This window comes from Amblyomma mixtum, chromosome 10 (genome assembly GCF_055824585.1).
Source record: "Amblyomma mixtum isolate Tamu chromosome 10, ASM5582458v1, whole genome shotgun sequence".
In the NCBI taxonomy this organism is placed as follows: domain Eukaryota; kingdom Metazoa; phylum Arthropoda; class Arachnida; order Ixodida; family Ixodidae; genus Amblyomma; species Amblyomma mixtum.
Genome location: NC_143021.1, coordinates 117,905,035 through 117,924,002, shown reverse-complemented (window position 1 = coordinate 117,924,002; position 18,968 = coordinate 117,905,035). Strand labels below are relative to the sequence as shown.

The 18,968-nt window shown below is 49.8% G+C and overlaps 1 protein-coding gene across 1 annotated transcript in view; it reads left to right on the top strand.

Annotated features, from left to right (window-relative positions):
• The window catches only part of LOC149326770 (uncharacterized), a 249,310-nt gene extending 230,662 nt beyond the window's left edge, over positions 1-18,648 (top strand). Inside the window, exons 30-33 of the mRNA XM_089563716.1 lie at positions 286-511; positions 3,784-3,882; positions 6,478-6,568; positions 18,449-18,648. Coding sequence (XP_089419842.1) covers positions 286-511; positions 3,784-3,882; positions 6,478-6,568; positions 18,449-18,537 — 505 coding nt within the window. The 3' untranslated portion in view covers positions 18,538-18,648. The remainder of the gene's footprint in view (positions 1-285; positions 512-3,783; positions 3,883-6,477; positions 6,569-18,448) is intronic.
• The last annotated feature ends 320 nt before the right edge of the window (positions 18,649-18,968 follow it).

The following is an 18,968-nucleotide window of genomic DNA, read 5'->3' as shown; positions in this document are numbered from 1 at the left end:
TCTCTGAATATAATATGCCTCTATCGTGTCACGGGTTATTTTTTATTTGCTTCTGCTCAGAATCCTCACTCCCGAAAACACCAGCGTACAGTCCTTGCGAGTAGCGCAGTGCTCGACAAGGTTAGCACCTTCCCCATTCCTTAGGTCTCTTGCGTGCTCCCTGAGCCGGTCGTTGACGCAGCGCCCAGTTCGCCCGATGTACGACCTGCGACACGTCAAGGGGATTTGGTACGCTGTGGGATTTGTAAGCTGTGGTGTATATCCCCCGCCTCTCTGTCTCCCCAGAGACAAGGAGCCTCCAACCGGTCTCCTGGAGACCGTGCAGTCCCTGCAGAAGCTGGCTGACGAGAAAGACGCCCTGCTCTCCGAGAAAGATGGCGCCATCTGTGAGCTGGAGGCTAAACTGGCAGCGCTCGCCTCGAAGCTGGAGGAAGCCGGCCGGAGGAAAGACCTGGCCAGCCTGGTGCACTCGCTCAAGGCGCAGATGGACGACAAGGAGAAGCAGCTCAAGGTAGGGTAAGAGTGCGGGCTAGTTGGTGATCCATTACATATATATACCAGGTGGTGTCTTGCTGGTTTGGGCTGGTATTTATATGTAAACTCAAGGTATACGCAGTGCTTGTGCGAGTTGGCGCTTATGGAACACTGGCAAGTACGCGACTGGGTACTTGCCAGTCGCCGCTGTGGCTGAGCCTTCGAGTGTCAGTGCGTCGGTGATTCCCTACAGTGCTGCCGCGGAGTGTAAAGAAACGGCGGATGACCATGGAGTGCCGCATCGGTGTGAGGCGCCGAGTTCTGCTGCTGGTGGGGATCCAGGCGCCGTCCTTGAAGCCCCTACGGATACCACAGCGGACACTTTGCCTCCTCCTGTCATTGCTGGCCAGTAGCTTCCGGATCAGGGCCTTCTTCCAGAGGACGATGAACCTGGCTCCGCACACGAGCCGCTTCAGAAGCGCTGTGCGTCCTGGGCTTCCGAAACGAGTGACGATAAGGACCCGGTGCGCAGTACGCATCGCCGTCGGCGTCGAGCGTCGAGGCACAAGGATAAGTGCCGATGTTCGCGGTCCAGGACGCCTGGCTGTGGTTCTAAGGCGGCTTCGCCGTCTACCGACAGGCACATTGAACTGTAGGCATCATTTTTTACAGTCATCATGGCTGCTTCCGCAGAGTTAGTATTCGCAACACTGAATGTACGTGGTCTTAGGTATCGCCAGAGGCAGGTGCAACTCCGCCGACTCTTCTGCAGCAGGCACCTTGATGTTATCGCCGTCCAGGAGACGAAAACTGAAAGTGAGAAGGATACCAAGGTGGCCCTGCAAGTTGCAACTCTTTTTATCAGAATATAATGTCCTCGTGACGCTTGCTGTTGGCTTCTCGGCGTCGTCGGCACTCAGGCTTCTCTGCAGTGCACAGCGACGGGCAGAGGCCCCGATAATGACGTCACGTATGACGGTGTTGCGTTTCCAGCGGAGAAACAGTTGTTTCATGGAAGCAAAACAATGCCATCGAAGAAGAACCTCACGAAGCATTGTTTGGCGGCATCTGATGATGGACAGCAGCATGCAGGCGAAGGTTGCGGACTTCTGAAATTTCGGCGATAATGACGTCACTACGAGTTTCTCCGCATTCTCCAACGTGGAGAGGAGAAGCCTGAGCATCATCGAGATTTTAATCTACGATTATTTCACCATTTTAAATGGTAGTGCAAAAATACTTTTCATGCTTTACCTAGAAGCTTCATGGATACAAATTCTTGAATAATCTCGAATTCTCAAAGAGCATAATAGCTTCCCTTTCAGCAGTGCTTTCACACTGAAAACACTCGTACACTGTCAGGGGGAATCCTTCGCAGCATTTGAGGTAAAAAAAAAAAATCTGCTGACCATGGCGCTATTCTGGAACCGGGTTCCTCGCAGCCGCTGGCAGTGTGGTTCATACGCGTGTATTGCAAAAGTTGCGTTCTCGAGGCAAGCCCATCAAAGAATATCAGTGCGCGCCATCCATTCAGGAGAAGTTCAAGATTTTTCGCTGCCTCGTACTGTCCAGAAGACAGCCAGCTTAAGGCGCATGATAGCAGGCCTCACGTAGCCAGTTTACTGCGGCTTACCTGGCCACCGATTTCTTGGGCCACAAGTTACCGCTGGTTTCTCCTAGACGCTGTCACGCCATCGCTGGCGCTGTTCAATCCAAACACGGTCCTAACCTTCGCTGCGAGGAAGGGGTTCGTTCGTCAAGAGGTCCAGTTTTAGGGCTACTTGGCAATCAGTTAGGAGGGTAGCGTTGTCAGTACGAAACAATGCTCAGATAGATAAACATTAAAAGGCGCGCACAACAACCTCTTCCTGCAGCATCAGTAACGCCGCGAAAATTCTGAGCATAATTCTTTGACAGATACGTCCACGGTCAGATCAAAACCTGTCCGCAGAAAGCTTGCGTTGTCCATGGAAGCGCCGTCGACATGTGCTTTCGCCTGTGTCAGCCGTCGGCGCGTATCACGTGAGCCAGCCTTCTAAGGACGCCGTCACGCAGGCTGTTGCGGCAAGGTGTGTCGATGAAGAAACGTTACTTACGCTGCGCATGGTACTGTGGGCATCGCTGTGTGGGACAGTGACAGGTGGCGTTCTACGAAGCACTTTCGTTGGAAACGCAACGTACCCGATGATTTTCTCCTGGCATCAACCAGATCGCGTATCCTGTCCCCTCTGCATGAAGTGAGGGCAGGTGTTCATTGAAAAAGTTATAAGCAATCAATGCAACTGATGTGACAGATATGCATTAGCATTAGTGTTGCCCCCGAACGGAGCAGCCGCTGAAGCTGGCGAGTTCAGACCGCACGAGCGGGTGGCGTGATCCAGTCCGTCAGTGATCGTGGGACGTGCCGTACCCAAACTCAACAATCCCTATCCAATCCAGACATCACACTGTGACGCACTCTTCCTCACCGGCCGGCTCCCACCCTCTCTCCTTGAAGGTGAAGAGCGGAATTTGCCTCTCTCCACATTGCGACCTGCCAACTGAAGCTTCAGACGTAGGAACGGATAGATTTTTCTAGTATGAGGGTTATAATGCTAACGCAGTAAAATAGTTAGTTTCCCGTATGTCCACTTCTATAAGCAACTTGGCATTAGGTTCATGCAAGAATGTGCTTGACGTCGATTAGAGTAGACAGTGCCGAAAGGTCCTAAATGGCTGTATGAAGAAGCTTAGTTTCGACAAGGTAAGTTGTTGGGTGGGTTGGTAATGATGGAATTTGTGGGCGCGAACAAACAAAACACAGAGAAGATACCACAGGACAGGCGCCTTTGCGGGTTGGTGCCGGTTCTCCATAGTTACAGCGCGGCCAACAAGACGGGGAAGAAAGGAACACGCAGGGACGCAACACGGCGCTGTGTTGTGTTCCTTCGTGTTCCTTTCTTCTAAGTCCTGTTCGTCGAGCTGTAGTTATAGAAGGATCTTGGTTTAAAGTATTTCGATGAGCAGCACGCAAGCTACCTGTTGCCAGTGCCATGCGCTATTGGCCGGCACTATCAGCGCTCGTGTTGTACGTTTCTTTCTGCCGTTCTTGTCTTGTCTGCGCTGTTCTAGAATAAGTACCTACCAACTCGCCCAAGCTTCTACTTTGGCCTGGAAGCGTGGCACGAAAAAACGAGCTCTCATGCAGTTTTAACGAAACCCGCAGAGTTCTCTTTAGTATAACCAGATTTGCTTTAACTAGTGAAAGACGAGTATTTGTGCGTATGTTTGCACAAATGCCAGAACTGTGTGTCTTCCCGGCGGCCGCAGGCACTGAGCCAAGCCCTGGTGGAGCTACGTGCTGAAATGCTGCGCGCCGCGGAGCTCAACGTCGTCGCCGGCAGCAGCGTGGACGACGGCGAGCAGAGGGTGAGTGGTGACGGCGCTTGTCGGCAGGCGAACGCCGTGGATGTGCCTCTGCCAACACGCGGGTGGATGCCCTCAAGCCAGGTGCTATGGAACAGCGACGGCTTGGTATTAGATGGCACGCCTCGCTTGCGGACCGTTCGGATTACTGCAGGACCGCCGCCGGTGTCGCTAGTGTGCCTCCTTCGGCGTGGCGCTCGGTATCCACAGGCCAGACCATGCACGTGGCGCCGTTTACAGGCGTAAACAGCATAGTTAACATCAGGAGTGAGTCGAGTCAGACTTCAGGCTGAAAAAGACCTCCCTCCCCCACCGCCTCGACTTGTACGCCTTTACATGACCTCGATCTTGATCAATTGAGCCAAGACCGCCTAGCGGCGCCCAGCGTCGAGCTTTCAGTGCGAGCTTGCAAAGGCAGCCTCCGACATCGCGCCACGCCCTCGCTGTATCAGCGGCGACAGGGCAAAAGAGATTCTTATTAAGGCCTTTAATGCCTCAGGTAGGCGTTTCCAATGGGACAGCGAAGCCGGCAACGTACGGGAGCACTGACAAACTACTGTTCATTCTGCGATAAGCCCTGTCAGCATTTTGTCAATCAATTGCCGCGGTATAAAAATAAAGTCGATGACTTTCACTTTCTTCTTCGTACAGTCCAACCGACCTTTGCTTTGGGAACAGAATCGTGGCTCGATCCGACTATCTCAAGCGCTGAAATATTTCCTGACACGTACGAGTGTTTTCGTCGCGACCGTTGTGCACGTGGCGGAGGAGTGTTTATTCTGGTCCATAAAAGTGTCCCATGCGCTCAGATGGAATTCTCTGATAGCGAAACTGAATTGATTGTTTGCAAAGTAAGACTGCCGAACGGGACTGACGAACGCGCTCTTCAATAAGTGTGGGCTCAATAGACGAATGCAGAGACATAATGGAACAGAAAAGACAGGACAATTAAGGGCGCGACTTCCAACTTTATTAATGGTACATAAATCCAGGGGTGTTCTTCAGCTGTTATAAAAGCACGCCTGATTTCATTGCGCCGTCATTAAAGTGGGAAATCATGCCTTTGTCCAGCCGTTTCTGATTCTTTTATGCCTCTGTCTTTGTCTATTAAGCGCACACTTCTTTCAAGGTATATTTGTCAATTAGCTCCCTCAGTGTACGCATGATTTGAGTGCCTCTCATGCCGTGTAAGACAACTGTCAGTCTTTTTTTTTTATGGAATTAAGGTGAAGATAAAAGAAAGCACCCTGCATATGCAAAAATTTGATTTCGAGATATACAGCCAGCCGTTTAGCGAGCTTGAGGGCTTCAGCATGCATCCGCGAAACCGTATTACTCCGCCACGGGTCATTCGTTCTTCTTGAAGCATTTGTGAGTGTTTGGAGCGAAACAAAGAGCGGTATAAAATGAAGTGCTAGTACTGGAAATCACGGTCGAAGATGTGAGGCGCTCAGTGTTGTGGCCCTGTGGCTAAAATTTTCATCATGTGTGAACTGCTTTTTATGCGCGGATGGAGTAAGAGCGATCTGCCCTACCAGCCACATATCATTCCACCAAATCTCATTCTTACTTCTCAGAGTCTTGATAAGTCGCGGGACGAAAATGTGGCGAGAGGTAAAATGAAGGACAGAAGGTTGCTAGTCACAGCACTAGAGATTTGCTGCAACTAACTATGCCTGTATTCACTTTGATTGTACAGGGAACTATTTTTTTGAGGGGAGTACTTGGCCAGAGCGACCAGGCGCGCTTGCTTTGGTAGCGCTTACTGCTATATATTGTCACGTTGTAGTGACGGCAGTCCAGCGGTCAGGAAGACACCAACCAGTCTTGGAAACGAAGCTCTTTATTTGGGCTGACTTGCGCCCGTAAAAGAACTGAATCACTCAGTGGCGGCGTAAGCAACAAACGTGCTCGTCTGTCGTCGAACTACGAATGTCCGCTGCTCGCGGCATCGTTCAATTTAAAGCCGGCAAGGAAACTTCGAGATAACAGGTCGAGATCATCTAGAGTAATCTAGAAAAACGTAGATTCAGCCTTTCATGGCTGCGAACAATCGAGATTAGTCTGGTCGCTTCTCGCGCCACGAACAAAAGTGATAACGACCCTTTCCTGCTGCCTTGAGCGTGAACGAACACACACTGCAATGATACGTGGCAATATGATACGAAGTATAAGAGGCACCATTGCTATTAGAGCGACCAAAAAGCCTGGTTGTCACCACCCCAATGTTAACACAGAACGAAATAAACTTCTCTTTCCACACCCCAATCTCTTGTTTTCTTACTTCTAAGGCGAAAGCCTTTGATGGCTCATGCTCGCGGTCGCGTCCGTCCGTGCGCTGGAATCGTGCCAACTGTGGCCTCTCCTCCGCCTAGCGGCGCAACCTCCTCCCCTCCTTAGCAACCGGCGCGCCGGTGGGGGGCGCAGCTGTGCATAGCAACCGTTACGTCACACAGTAGCGGTAGAACGAGCGCGCGCGCCGGCGGTGGCAGCTGCACCGCCGCTTCTTCGCCAGACGTCTCGTTGCAGTCGAGGCTTTCGCCAAGCACACTTTAGAATTTCCACAGTGTCTTCGGTAATTCTTTGTTCTCCTCACAGGACTCGGCGCAACTGCTGCGCGACTTGCAGGCCGCCCGAGAGAGGGAGCGATTCCTCGAGGACGAAGCGCGGCTGCTGCGAGAGGAAAACGGTGAGCGCGGGCAAACTAAGAAAGCCTGCAAACTACGGTGTGCCAATACAGCCGCGCAGGGATAGTGACAAAGGAGGTGATGCAAATTCGGAATTTTTTCGAATTCCGTTAACAGTGCTTATCTTCGAGATTTGTGCGGAGGATGCCTTGGTGTGTGTGAACTGCGTGGGCGTTGAAGCCAGAAGAATGCACCAGCGCCCCATCATACATTGATCAATGGGGTGGATACGTGTATTACGCTTAAATGAACACTGAGTCAATGAACACTGAAAACCATTGCTTATGAGCAAAATTAGGTCGTAGGAAAGAAACAAACGCTGAAAGAGTTGCGTTTTCAAAAAATCAGGAATGCACATGAACCCAGGTAATTCCATTTATATGAGGGTAACGTAAAACGAAAGCTATATTTCACGACCAAAGCTTCATAAGGCGAGCCATCGCTGAAGCCTTGACCTTGAATAAATAAATAATATATATACTGCTGCTACTGGGATTAGAACCCGCGGTGGCGTGAACATACAAGCTTCGCTGGCCAGTGCGCGTGAGCACTATGCTATCACTGCAGTTTTTTTTCATTATTGTATGGAAGAACTTCCGTAAAAAGGGGGAAAACTTAAATCAAACTGGTTCGCGTCTCAAGTTACCGGGCTGCTTAATAGGAGCCCGCCATAGCCCTAACTCAACACTGCATCCCCATCAAAACATCAAAATTCAGGGAGGCACACACATGCATCTAGGCACGGCAGCCAGCTTGGATGATCTTCGCGTGCAGCATATACGAGGGGGTACCCAAAACAAACCGGAATTATTTTTGTTTGAACTTATTTGTTTACATTTTAAGCACAGACCTTCAATCTCCTTCAAAGTATTCCCCACTTGTCAAATCTTTCATTCCATTTTTCAAAACATTGTTTAAATTCATCTTTTGTGATGCTTGACAGTACCTCCGTCATTTTTTTCTTCACCTCAGCAACATCAGCGAAACGCTTTCCATTCACCTATTTTTTCATTCTAGGAAACAAAGAAAGTAGCACGGGGCAAGGTCGGGAGAGTATGAGGGTTGAGGAATAGGGGTCATGCCATTTTTGGTCCAAAATTGTCGTAGAGACAGGGCGGTGTGAGCAGGGGCATTGCCATGATGGAAAAACCAGTCACCCGACCGCCACAAATCTGGCCGCTTCCACCGCACACTGTTGCCCAATCTTTTCAAAACATCCAAGTAGAAAGCCTGGCTAACTGTCCGACCCTGCGGAACAAATTCTCAATGGGCGACTCCTCTCACGTCGAAAAAACAAATCAGCATTGTTTTGAGGGTCGGCTTCACCTGACGAGCATTCTTGAGGCGAGGTGAATTTCAAGTTTTCCATTGGCATGATTGTTGCTTTGATTCAGGATTCGATTCAGGAACACTTGAGTTGTCCCCATAGCATCGTCCTTGTACGTCTTTCTTAATATTTAAAGAGTTTCCATTCAACTTTTTTCGAGCAAAAATCTGAATTTCACCGGCGCACGCTGTTCACGAAAATCAGCCATTCCAAAAACGACATTCACACAAAACAGTCGTCACTCTAAAACTCTTCCTAAACTAGTCTGACCTCCTTCAACGACGGCACTCGGCTTACTGACTCTGGAATGTTCGTTCTATGCGCTCCTAGTGGCAAAACGCGGTATCACAGAAGCTTTGCCGACCAAAAAATTTAGTCCGGTTTCTTCTGCGTACCCCCTCGTACACTCCTCACCGAAGCACACTGTTCACGAAACACAGATTTGGACGATCTTGGTGGCTCGGCATGTCTGTCCATCATACGGCTTTTCCAAAGACAGAATAGTCCCATCAACACAAACAGATCATAAGGCACAACAGAGTTTTTGCCAACAGGCAGAAATCTAATAGTGTATGGCGTAATTCCAATGTCCTTCTTAAGAGCTCGTTGTAGTATGTCCCAAAACAACATGGCATCACGGCAGAGGATGAAGCAATGATCAATTGTCTCAGGCACGTTACACAGACGGCAATTCACATTCCAGGGTACAAACATCCCTTTGTCATTAAGAAATGTCTTGACAGGCAGCGTCGCTGAGTGTAGTTTGAAAAAGAACGTTTTAGCGGCTGCCTGAATGCACATCCGCCTAACACGCTTTAGAACACTGATGTCCAAAGACCCCAGATAAGGCTGCCGATACAATGGTGTAGGAAACAAAGACTCAGTGAGAGCCTGGGTCATCTGTTTTCTCGAGAGGCTATAGAGGTAATCTAAAGAGAAGCGCACAGTGAGGAAATTGAAAGTGTCAGCAACCTCCTTAAGGAATCCCCATAAAGTCCCCTCACGAGCCTGCACAGTCGGTGTGAATAAGTAAGGCAAATGAAAACTAAGCCGCCTAATGAGCACAGCTACCAGAAATGGGTGGTTTGCCGATTTGAAAAAGAAAAAACGGGAAACAAGTTGATGCACGAACAGGTGAACAAGGCCCACTCCACCACCCTCTAAAGGAAGGAACAAGTTGTCACGCCTAATGGGCTCCCATTGAGAGCGCCACACGAATGTTGCAAATATTCTGTGTATTGCTTGCACCTTCCTCCTCGCACAATGCAGGACTTGAAGGACATACGCGAGCTATGCAAACAAAAATATGTTACAGACCTGTGCCCTCGCAAACACTGAGAATTCCCTACCTATCCAAGCCTGTGTTTGCCGCCGAAGAGTTACAATTTGTGAATCCCAGTAGGCTGTACTGTTGCGAACTTGGTGCAGCGGAACGCCTAGGTACTCAAGAGGGCTACAGTCCCAGCATATGCCACCGAACTGGCTTGGCCTAGTTCCCCAATGACCCAACCAAAAGCCTTTGGATTTCTCTAAATTAAGAGCCGCGCCTGATACATCACAGAACTGTTTAGTCAAGTGTAAAGCCTCAAGTACATTCTTTATGTCAGAACAAAAGAGGGCGACATCATCAGCGTAGGCTAAAACTTTAACTTCACATTGAGCCAGAGAGAAACCGCGGATAGCTGCGCTGTTAATTATACTGAAACAGAGGGGTTCCAGATATGGGGCAAACAACAATGGAGACAGTGGACATCCTTGAAGAACAGATACTTCTAGTGGTATTGGTTTCGTTAGCTCCTGATTAACAATTAACCTTGTATAGGAGTTCTTATAGCACAGCCTTATGCCTTTGAGCAAGACGTCACCAATATTTGCATACTCCAAGACCGCGAACAAGAAATCATGCCGAACTTTATCAAACGCCTTCGCCAAGTCAATTTGAATCAGAGCTACTTGGCTTGTCTCATCTGATACTGTATCTAATACTGAACGTGCAATATGAATATGTGTTTGAATACTGCGGCCTCTAATACCACAGACCTGACGCGAACCTATCAAGTCCATAATGACGAGCTGCAGACGACTGGAAAGAACCTTGGCAAAAATTTTGTAATCAACATTGCAGAGGGAAATTGGACGATATCCCTCAACAGTTTTCAACCGATTAGTATCTTTGCTTTTGGGAATTAGTATTGTGTGCCCAGAATAGAAAGTGGGAGGCAGGACACCCGCATCATAAGATGCTTGGAAAACTTCCATCAAAACAGGCACTAGGCATGGCGAAAACGGAAGTTGATGAAGACGTCGATGTGCAGTGCACAGCTCGAGTTGCAGGCGTGATCGGCTGCGGCGATAGCATAGTCGAAAATGTTTCATAGAATTTTCGACTATGCTATCGCCGCAGCCAATCACGCCTGCAACTCGAGCTGTGCACTGCACATCGACGTCTTCATCAACTTCCGTCTGCGGCGCGAACAGATCAGATCAACGAAACCTCGATAAGAGTTTAACCTGGGTATAATATCGTCGCCAGAAGTGCCGACGACCTGTCAAAGCAAAACCATGGGCCACTCAGGCTAAGCACATGCTTTCGCACGTCTACTCGGTTCAACTGCACTAAAGCCCTTTAAATTTGTATTTCTTTATTGTAAGCGAAGTTTTGGGCTAAGCGCTTGTGATCTGGCGGTTTCTGGCTTCTTGCTTGTGCATATACATTTGTGGTTTGGTTTGGTTTGGTTCATGGGGTTTAACGTCCCAAAGCGACTAAGGCTATGAGAGACGCCGTAGTGGAGGGCTCCGGAAATTTCGACCACCTGGGGTTCTTTAACGTGCACTGACATCGCACAGTACACGGGCCTCTAGAATTTCTCCTCCAAAGAAATTCTAGCCGCCGCGGCCGGGATCGAACCCGCGTCTTTTGGGTCAGCAGCCGAGCACCATAACCGCTGAGCCACCGCGGCGGCGCATATACATTTGTGGCTGGGGCATTAAACCGTCAGCCTGAAGTCAGCGTTTGTCCTGTGTGTCTTTCCTTCGTCCTGTCTAATTTTATGCTGAAAAAACTTAATTCGGATTACCAAGACCACGGAGCCCGTCCTTCTAATTTAACAAACTGAAGTTGTCCTTTATCGATATACAACAGCATTTTAAAGGAAAAAGCCGTGGCAGAAAAGCCCAAGAAATGAAGTACAGGTGTCGCCAACACCGGCTGATTTAACAAGCATGTAACTATTAATATAACGGTGTCGACATAGTTTTTAACGCTGATTTCGGTGTCTAGGCAGCACCTCCGTTAACTTCAAAATGGGGATCACGGAGTCATTTACGGCGCATACGACGCGAGTTTGAATCGAGTGTCTGGAAAATGGTTAAAGGCAAGTTTACTTACGCAGAAATCCATCAAACCTTCGTACTTCCTCTTTGCAACGCTAGGGAAAACCTCTGAAGCATGCTCCTTGTCATTCTAGCTGCCACTGTACCACATCATCACGCACTCAATGAGAAAGGGCTCTTGGATATAAATTTCGGGCTGTGGGTCGAAATTTATTACGTATTAACAGAAGATTGGCTGCCAGATTTTGGTGTTTACATATTGCACGGAATTCGAGGATTTCCCTTCAATTGGTATTTCTTGCATATATAGTAAATCAGTACTATACGGTCCTCTAAGCATAAGCGATATCAGTATTTGATGGGGAAAAAGAATATTTCAAATAAACGAAATTTGCAAAAATTTGCTCAAAATTAATCGTCTTAAACAACCTACAAGCGTCTGTTCTTCGTCTACAAGCAACGAATATTTCGCTTTTGTATTACCAGAAGTCTTAATTTAGTTTTATTGATTTAAACAAACTGACGTGGCGTTTGGCTATTGACGATCCCCAGATCACCAGATTCAATCCCGGCTACTGTTGCCGCATTTTGATGGAGGTGAAATGAAAAAAAAAACGCCCATCTGCTGTGCGATGTCAGCGCACGTTAAAGAATTCAAGGTGATCTAAATTAATCCGGAGCCCTCCACTACGCGGCGCCCTTCACAACGCATGTATGGAGCTTATGTATGAATAGTGCTAATGCTCTATATGATAAACATGGAAAGAAGGCTACAAGGAAGTGTCGTGTCCGGTCGCTGTGTTGAATGCAGCGAAAGACGCACACGGTACTTTTAGACTTCGTTTATTTAAAGCCGATGAGGGTGCGACCAGCGTCGACCGAGGCAGGAGCCGAACTGGCCGCCCGAAGAAAGGAGGGAGTGGAGAAGCGTCCACGGGAGGGAGTGGCTTCCCAGAACAGGAGGAGGGTGCGGGGGCGCACCGTGGGGGGGCCTCTGGCGACAGCGTGCGACGAAGGGCAAGCGGTCGTTAGGAGGAGGATTGAGTGGTCGTTAGGAGGAGGATGCGAACTGTCGTTAGGAGGGGAATGCGAGTGGTCGTTAGGAGGGGGCGCACACACACAAAAGTAATAAGGGGACACAACACTTCCTTCCCCCTTAGAAAGTTGCCTGGTATCGTGCAGGGGGTCGGCGCTCACGCGTGGAGGCGCGCTGGCTTTGTGCGCTCGGGGGAGAAACACTTGTAGGCTGGCTGTTGTTCGCTGTGTCTCCTGGGTCTGTCCTGGGCGAAGTCTCTTCTTCCGGGAAGAGGTGCCAGGCTATGTGGGAAAATGGTGCACGTGTTCTCTCCGCTGGCGGACAGCTCTCAGACGGCGTCGTAAATCTACGCAGCTGGTTGAGATGTCGGCGTGCTACTGTGCCATGTATGTTGACGAGCCAAGAGCGCTGGCCTATGCGTCTGACAATTGTAGCTTCCTCCCAGCGTGGCTTTTTCAGAAACTGTCGGGCGAGGACGCGCTGCCCCTCATTAAGCGTGCCGCAGCGCGGAATTGCTTTTTCTTCCCGGAACGTCTCTGCCTTTGGCTCGGGGAGGATGGCTGTGAGCTGGGTTCGCATTTCACGCTCGAACATCATTTTCGAGGGGGTCTCGCCTGTTGTGCTCTGAACCGTCGTGTGCTGCTTGAAGAGAAAGCGCGCAAGGCGGCGCTGCAGCGAGCCTGTCTGATCTCTTTCAAGGGCGCGTTTTAGCTCGGCTACGTAGCGCTCGGCTTGTCCGTTTGTCGCTGGGTGGTAGGGGGCCGATGTAACTGATGAGATCCCGTTGTCGCGATAAAACTTGAGGATCTCCGCAGACACAAACGGTGTTCCGTTGTCCGACACTACCTTGCGCGGCAGGCCGAACGTTGCAAATAGTGATCGGAGGTTGTCAATGACTGCTGCCGAAGTCGTCTGTCCCATTTGCCTTATCTCAAGCCACTTTGTGTAGGCATCTACGACCACAAGGAAAGTGCAGCCCTCAATTGGTCCTGCAAAATCAATGTGCAGTGTGTGCCATGGTGTGTCTGGCTTTTCCCATTCTGGGACAGGAGCTTTCGGCGGGGCGCTCCGGCTGCTCTGGCAAGGCTTGCATTCTCGCACCACTGTTTCGATGTCGTTGTCAATGCCAGGCCACCACATGTAGCTTCTGGCACACTTTTTCATTGCAACGATGCCCCGATGTCCGGCGTGGATGAGAGACATAGCTTGTGCGCGTAGTTCTCTCGGCATCACAACTCGGGACCCAAATATGATGCAGCCGCGATGGGTGCTCAACTCTGTAGCTCGCCTGCGGTAAGCGTCGAAGTTGTCCCCTTTGAGTTTATGCACGTTGCCTTGTTGAACAGCTGTGTAAACTAGCCGGAGAGCTGCGCACTTCTGCGTAGATGCTGCAACTGTGCCTGCTGTAAGCGGAGGTTCTGGCAGTGCTTCGAACATCAGAACGTCTCCTGGTGGAAATGGTTCGTCAACAGTTGCGTCTAGTGGCAGACGGCTTAGCGCATCGGCGTTTTGATGTTTACTCCCATTGCGGTAGACCAGAGCGTAGTCGTACGCTGAGAGTTTGATGCACCAACGTGTCATTCGCGGAGACAAAGTTGGTGGCATAGGCCTTTGTGGTCCCAGAATGCCCAATAGCGGTCGGTGATCGGTTATAAAGGTCACCTTCCGGCCGGCAATGTACTGGTGAAAATGTGTCGCCGCGTAGACGATGGCTAGCCCTTCTTTGTCAAGTTGCGCGTAGTTGCGTTCTGCTTGCGACAACGTACGTGAGGCGAAGGCGATGGGAGCTTCCCTTCCTTGCTCGTCAGTTTGCGATAGAACCGCGCCGACTCCGTACGGTGATGCGTCGCAAGCCAAAAGCAGAGGCTTCCTTTCGTCGTAGTGGCGGAGGACTGTACATCTTCGAATCAGGTCTTTCAGGGCATCGAATGACCGCTGATGGCGTGGCGACCATGTCCATGTCACATCTTTCCGAAGGAGTTGGTATAAGTCGTTGGCCACGGTAGCTCTTTGTTCCAAGAACCGGTCGTAGAACGTCAAGAGTCCGAGAAAAGCCTGTAGCTCCTGCTTGTTTGTTGGAGCTCGTGCTTCTGTGATCGCTCGCACTTTGTCCTCGGTAGGGTGAATGCCTTCCGCATCAATTCGGTGTCCCAGAAATTGCACCTCTGGCACCGCAAAACAGCACTTCGATTTGCTTATGCACAAATTAGCGTTTGCTAGCCTTTCGAGAACGAGCTCTAGGCGCACTGCATGCTCTTCAGTGGAAGTGCCACTGATGATGACATCGTCAAGGTAGACACAAACTCCTGGGATGCCCTGAAGCACTGTCTCCATGAATTTTTGAAATATGGCCGGGGCTGCAGCTACGCCAAAAGGCAGTCGCTTGACTTTGTACAAGCCTTTCAGTGTGTTAATTGCCAATAATTCAGCAGTTGACTCGCTCACCTTCAGCTGCTGATACGCCTGGGTGAGGTCCAATGTGCTGAAGACTCTTGCGCCACGCAGTACACTGAATACTTCTTCAGGTGTCGGTAGCGGGTAAGAGGACGCTTTAGTCGCAAGATTGACGGTGCTCCGGTAGTCTCCGCAGAGGCGTATGGTTCCGTTCTTCTTGCGAACTACGACAAGTGGTGTGGCCCATTCTGAATGCTGCGTCGGCTCGATGACACCTTGCTGCTCCAGTTTGTCCAACTCTTTTTCAACTGAATCTCGGAGAGCAAACGGCGCCGGCCTGGCCTTCAGAAATTTGGGTTGCGCGTTGTCCAACAACTCCAGTGTGACCGGGGGCCCTTCGTTTCCTGGAATCTCTTCCGAGAATACTCTTTCGTATTTCTCTTGCAGTTGCTCAACCATGTTCTGGCTCGGCGTCTGGTGTATGCCGCATATCATCACGCCTAGTGGAGAAAACCAGTTTCTCCCTAGAAGGCTTGATCCTGTGCCCTTCACAACAAGCAGAGGTAGCGTATGGGTCTGGCCGTTGTAGTTAACCTGCACGTTGGCAGAGCCCAATAGTGGCAGATTCTGTCCTGACCACGTTCGCAGGTGCGTGTCGTCTTGTTGCAGGGCGGGTGCGTCAGATGGCCATGAAGTTCGGAACGTGTCCTCACTGATCAGAGTACAGGCTGCGCCGGAGTCCACCTCGAACTTAATCAGCTGGTGATGTACGCTTACTTCTGTAAAAATCTTCGGTCGCGTGCCGAGATTCATGGTGTTCAGGTCGTACAACACAGATGGTGTTGCTGATGTTGTTCCATGGAGATCAGATAGCGGCGTATTCTCTGAGGTGTTGACGCTGTGATTAGGCTGGGAAGGTGACTTTATCTTGGCAAGTCTCCGTTTCGTAATGCATGCTCTTTCGATATGCCCTCGCTTGTGGCAAAAATTACACGTGGCTGACTGGAATCGACATCCCTGGGGGTTGTGTTGGTCGTCACACCGCCAGCAGCGTTGTGCCTTTTTGACCGATTTTACAACAACAGAAGGCTTGCGCACCTGGTTGCTTGTCTGGTGTACCGGCTCGGTGTTCCGGCGAATCCCTCTCTGCTGGTGACCGGCGCTCTCCGCTCGAACGGCGATGTCGTAAGCTTTGCTGAATGTGAGGTCCTTCTCAGCGAACAGGCGCTGCTGCAGTGACTCGTCACTCAGTCCGCACACAAATCTGTCGCGTAACATCACGTCCAAGGGAAGCATGGTGGTGTTAGCAGAAGAAGCTGCGTCTCCCTCCTGCCCGGTAGCTGTTGTCGACAGCGTTCCAAAATTGCAGTCGGCAGCGAGCTTCTTGAGCGCGGCTACGTAGGCGCTCACAGTTTCTCCTCCCAGTTGATCTCGTCGTTGGAAGCGAGCCCGGCTGTAGACCTCGGATGGCCTTGGGTCGTAGTGCTTTTGCAGCGCTTTTACGATGTCGTCGTAAGACACTGCCGCTGGTGTGCTTGGCTGAATAAGGGCGCAGACAGTATCGTAGGTCTGCTCCCCGCACAGCGTCAGCAGGTTGGCCCTCTTCAAGGCTGGGTCTGTGATGTTAGCTTCAAAGTAGAACTGAAGGCGTCCAACCCACGATGACCACGATGAGCCGTTGAACTCTGGTATCTGATTGGGAAACCCTCGCGTAGCCATGGCTTGTCAATAGCGTTGCGTAGCGCGGGTCGAATCCCATCCTCGTCGCCACTGTCGTGTCCGGTCGCTGTGTTGAATGCAGCGAAAGACGCACACGGTACTTTTAGACTTCGTTTATTTAAAGCCGATGAGGGTGCGACCAGCGTCGACCGAGGCAGGAGCCGAACTGGCCGCCCGAAGAAAGGAGGGAGTGGAGAAGCGTCCACGGGAGGGAGTGGCTTCCCAGAACAGGAGGAGGGTGCGGGGGCGCACCGTGGGGGGGCCTCTGGCGACAGCGTGCGACGAAGGGCAAGCGGTCGTTAGGAGGAGGATTGAGTGGTCGTTAGGAGGAGGATGCGAACTGTCGTTAGGAGGGGAATGCGAGTGGTCGTTAGGAGGGGGCGCACACACACAAAAGTAATAAGGGGACACAACAGGAAGTAATCTAGGTTATAATCTTTCGCGCAGTTTAGGCGGAAAGGTCGTTGAGCAACGACTCCCGGTTTTAATGCATGCGGACGATATTGTACAGTTAGCAGATAGCCAGGAAGATTTGCAAACTTTGGTTAAATGTTGTGGATACGAAGGAGACACTGTAGGTCGTAGATTTAGCGCAACTAAGTCAGGTGTGATGATTTTGAATGATACAACTGATCAGGTGCTTACAATACAAGGCCATGAAATACCCAGAGTGGCTGAATACAAATATCTTGGGATATGGTTAAACGAGGGGCAGATATACACGGAAAAGCGTGAACAGTCTCTTAGGGCAAAAGGAGGAAGAGACGCCGGGATAACGAAACATAGTGCATTATGGGGGAACAACAAATATGAAGTACTCAGAGATATTTGGAAAGGAATAATGGTACCGGGGCTTACTTTCGGCAATGCAGTTCTGTGCTTAAGGGCAAAAGTTCAGTCGAGATTAGAAGTAAATCAGAGAGCTGTTGGAAGATTAGCACTAGGTGCCCACGGCAAAACCACAAACGAGGCAGTACAAGGTGATATGGGCTGGGCATATGCCTGAGGAAATTGGACAATAACAGCTGGGAAGCTAAGGTATTAAAAAATTAAACAGAAAGAGCGTTGACTCACAATGGTGGAAAAGAACTAGGAAGCTAACCAGTAAGTATGCCGGACATGAGGACGGAGAAAGAAAGAGCATTAAACGACAGGTGAAAAACACGGAAGGTAAAAATTGGATTATTGCAATGGAAAAGAAACATAGTGTAGAACTATATTGATCTGGAAAAGGCAGATCAGGAAGGAATCATCCGATGATAACTCAAGAGGCAGCGCCCTACTCTTTGAAGCTACATCGGGGTGTCTTAGAACGCGCAGCTAGAAAAAGAAATTTAATTAATTTATTTATTTATTTTATGTAAAACATATTGCAGTCATTGAAGACCGAGCAGGAGGGCAATACAGGTCATAAGTAAACGCAATTCAGCGCCACCATTAGCAAGCAATCACAGAAAAGCAACACAAGCAATCATAAGCAATCAAAGGGTATAAAACGCGCAGCATGCAGTGCAAAAGAAGACACATGTGGTGTGTGTGGTAAATCTGTAGAAACAATTGAACACCTCATACTCATATGTGATGTTATCTATCCGGATGTCGATGCAGGCACAGTCACTCTTCCTGAGGCCCTAGGGTTTAAAGATAACAATGGTCATGTAAATAAATCTGGAGTGGAAGTGAGCAAAAAGCGATCGGAAGGTTGGTGACTCAAGAGCAAAGAGGTGACATAAGGTTAGAAGTGTAGGAAAGCGTACTGAAAGGAAATGGCGAATTTTAATAACAATTTAAGCACGGTTAAAAAAAAATAAAGAAAAAAGCCGAGCATCTGTCACCACCCCGTTTCAAAGGGAACGCTCCTATCTTCCATCCATCCATCCGTATCCCTTCAGGACTTAAAACCTCCGCATGCCATAAGAGGTGCAATAATTTGCACGATAATTAAGCGACGCTTGGTATACTGAGAAGTTCAATCCTCAAAGGAAGCATTCTGGGATGGCGTCATACAAATAGCGTAATGGAGTTGTGTAGAGGAGGCAACGCTAATGGAACGAGTTTCTTTCCGTGACGCAGAGGCTCTCAAGGAGGAGTGCCGGAAGTCCCAGGAAGAAAGGCTCCGCACAGGCAGGTACCACAAGACCCCCCTGCGACGCGGAACGTAGCCCTGCCGCTGGCTTTGTCGACACCCGGCTGCCTACGGAGGCGGCAGTACACCGATACAATCCAGTGCTGCCTTTTTTTCGCGCCCTCACGCATATCAAACCCATTTCGGAATAAAAGTGAGCTTGTTGCTCCCATTTCATCTGTTCCGGTTGTATCTTCTTCGACTATGGCGGAACTCTGGTGAGAAGGAATCAACCAGCGAGATAAAAACATTACTGGAAATCCACAATATGAGTGCTCGGTGATACAAATGCAGTAGCATGTCACGATATGGACACACCTAGCGGACGTGTTATTTTTATTACGTTAAACCGAAACTGCATAAGTTTTAGAAATCAATGAGCTTAAGAGGCTCGAATGTGTGAAACTTGCAGGTGAAGCATGCGAAGTCCTTTTGGGCTAGCACTTGAAATAGTGAAGTAATCGCCGA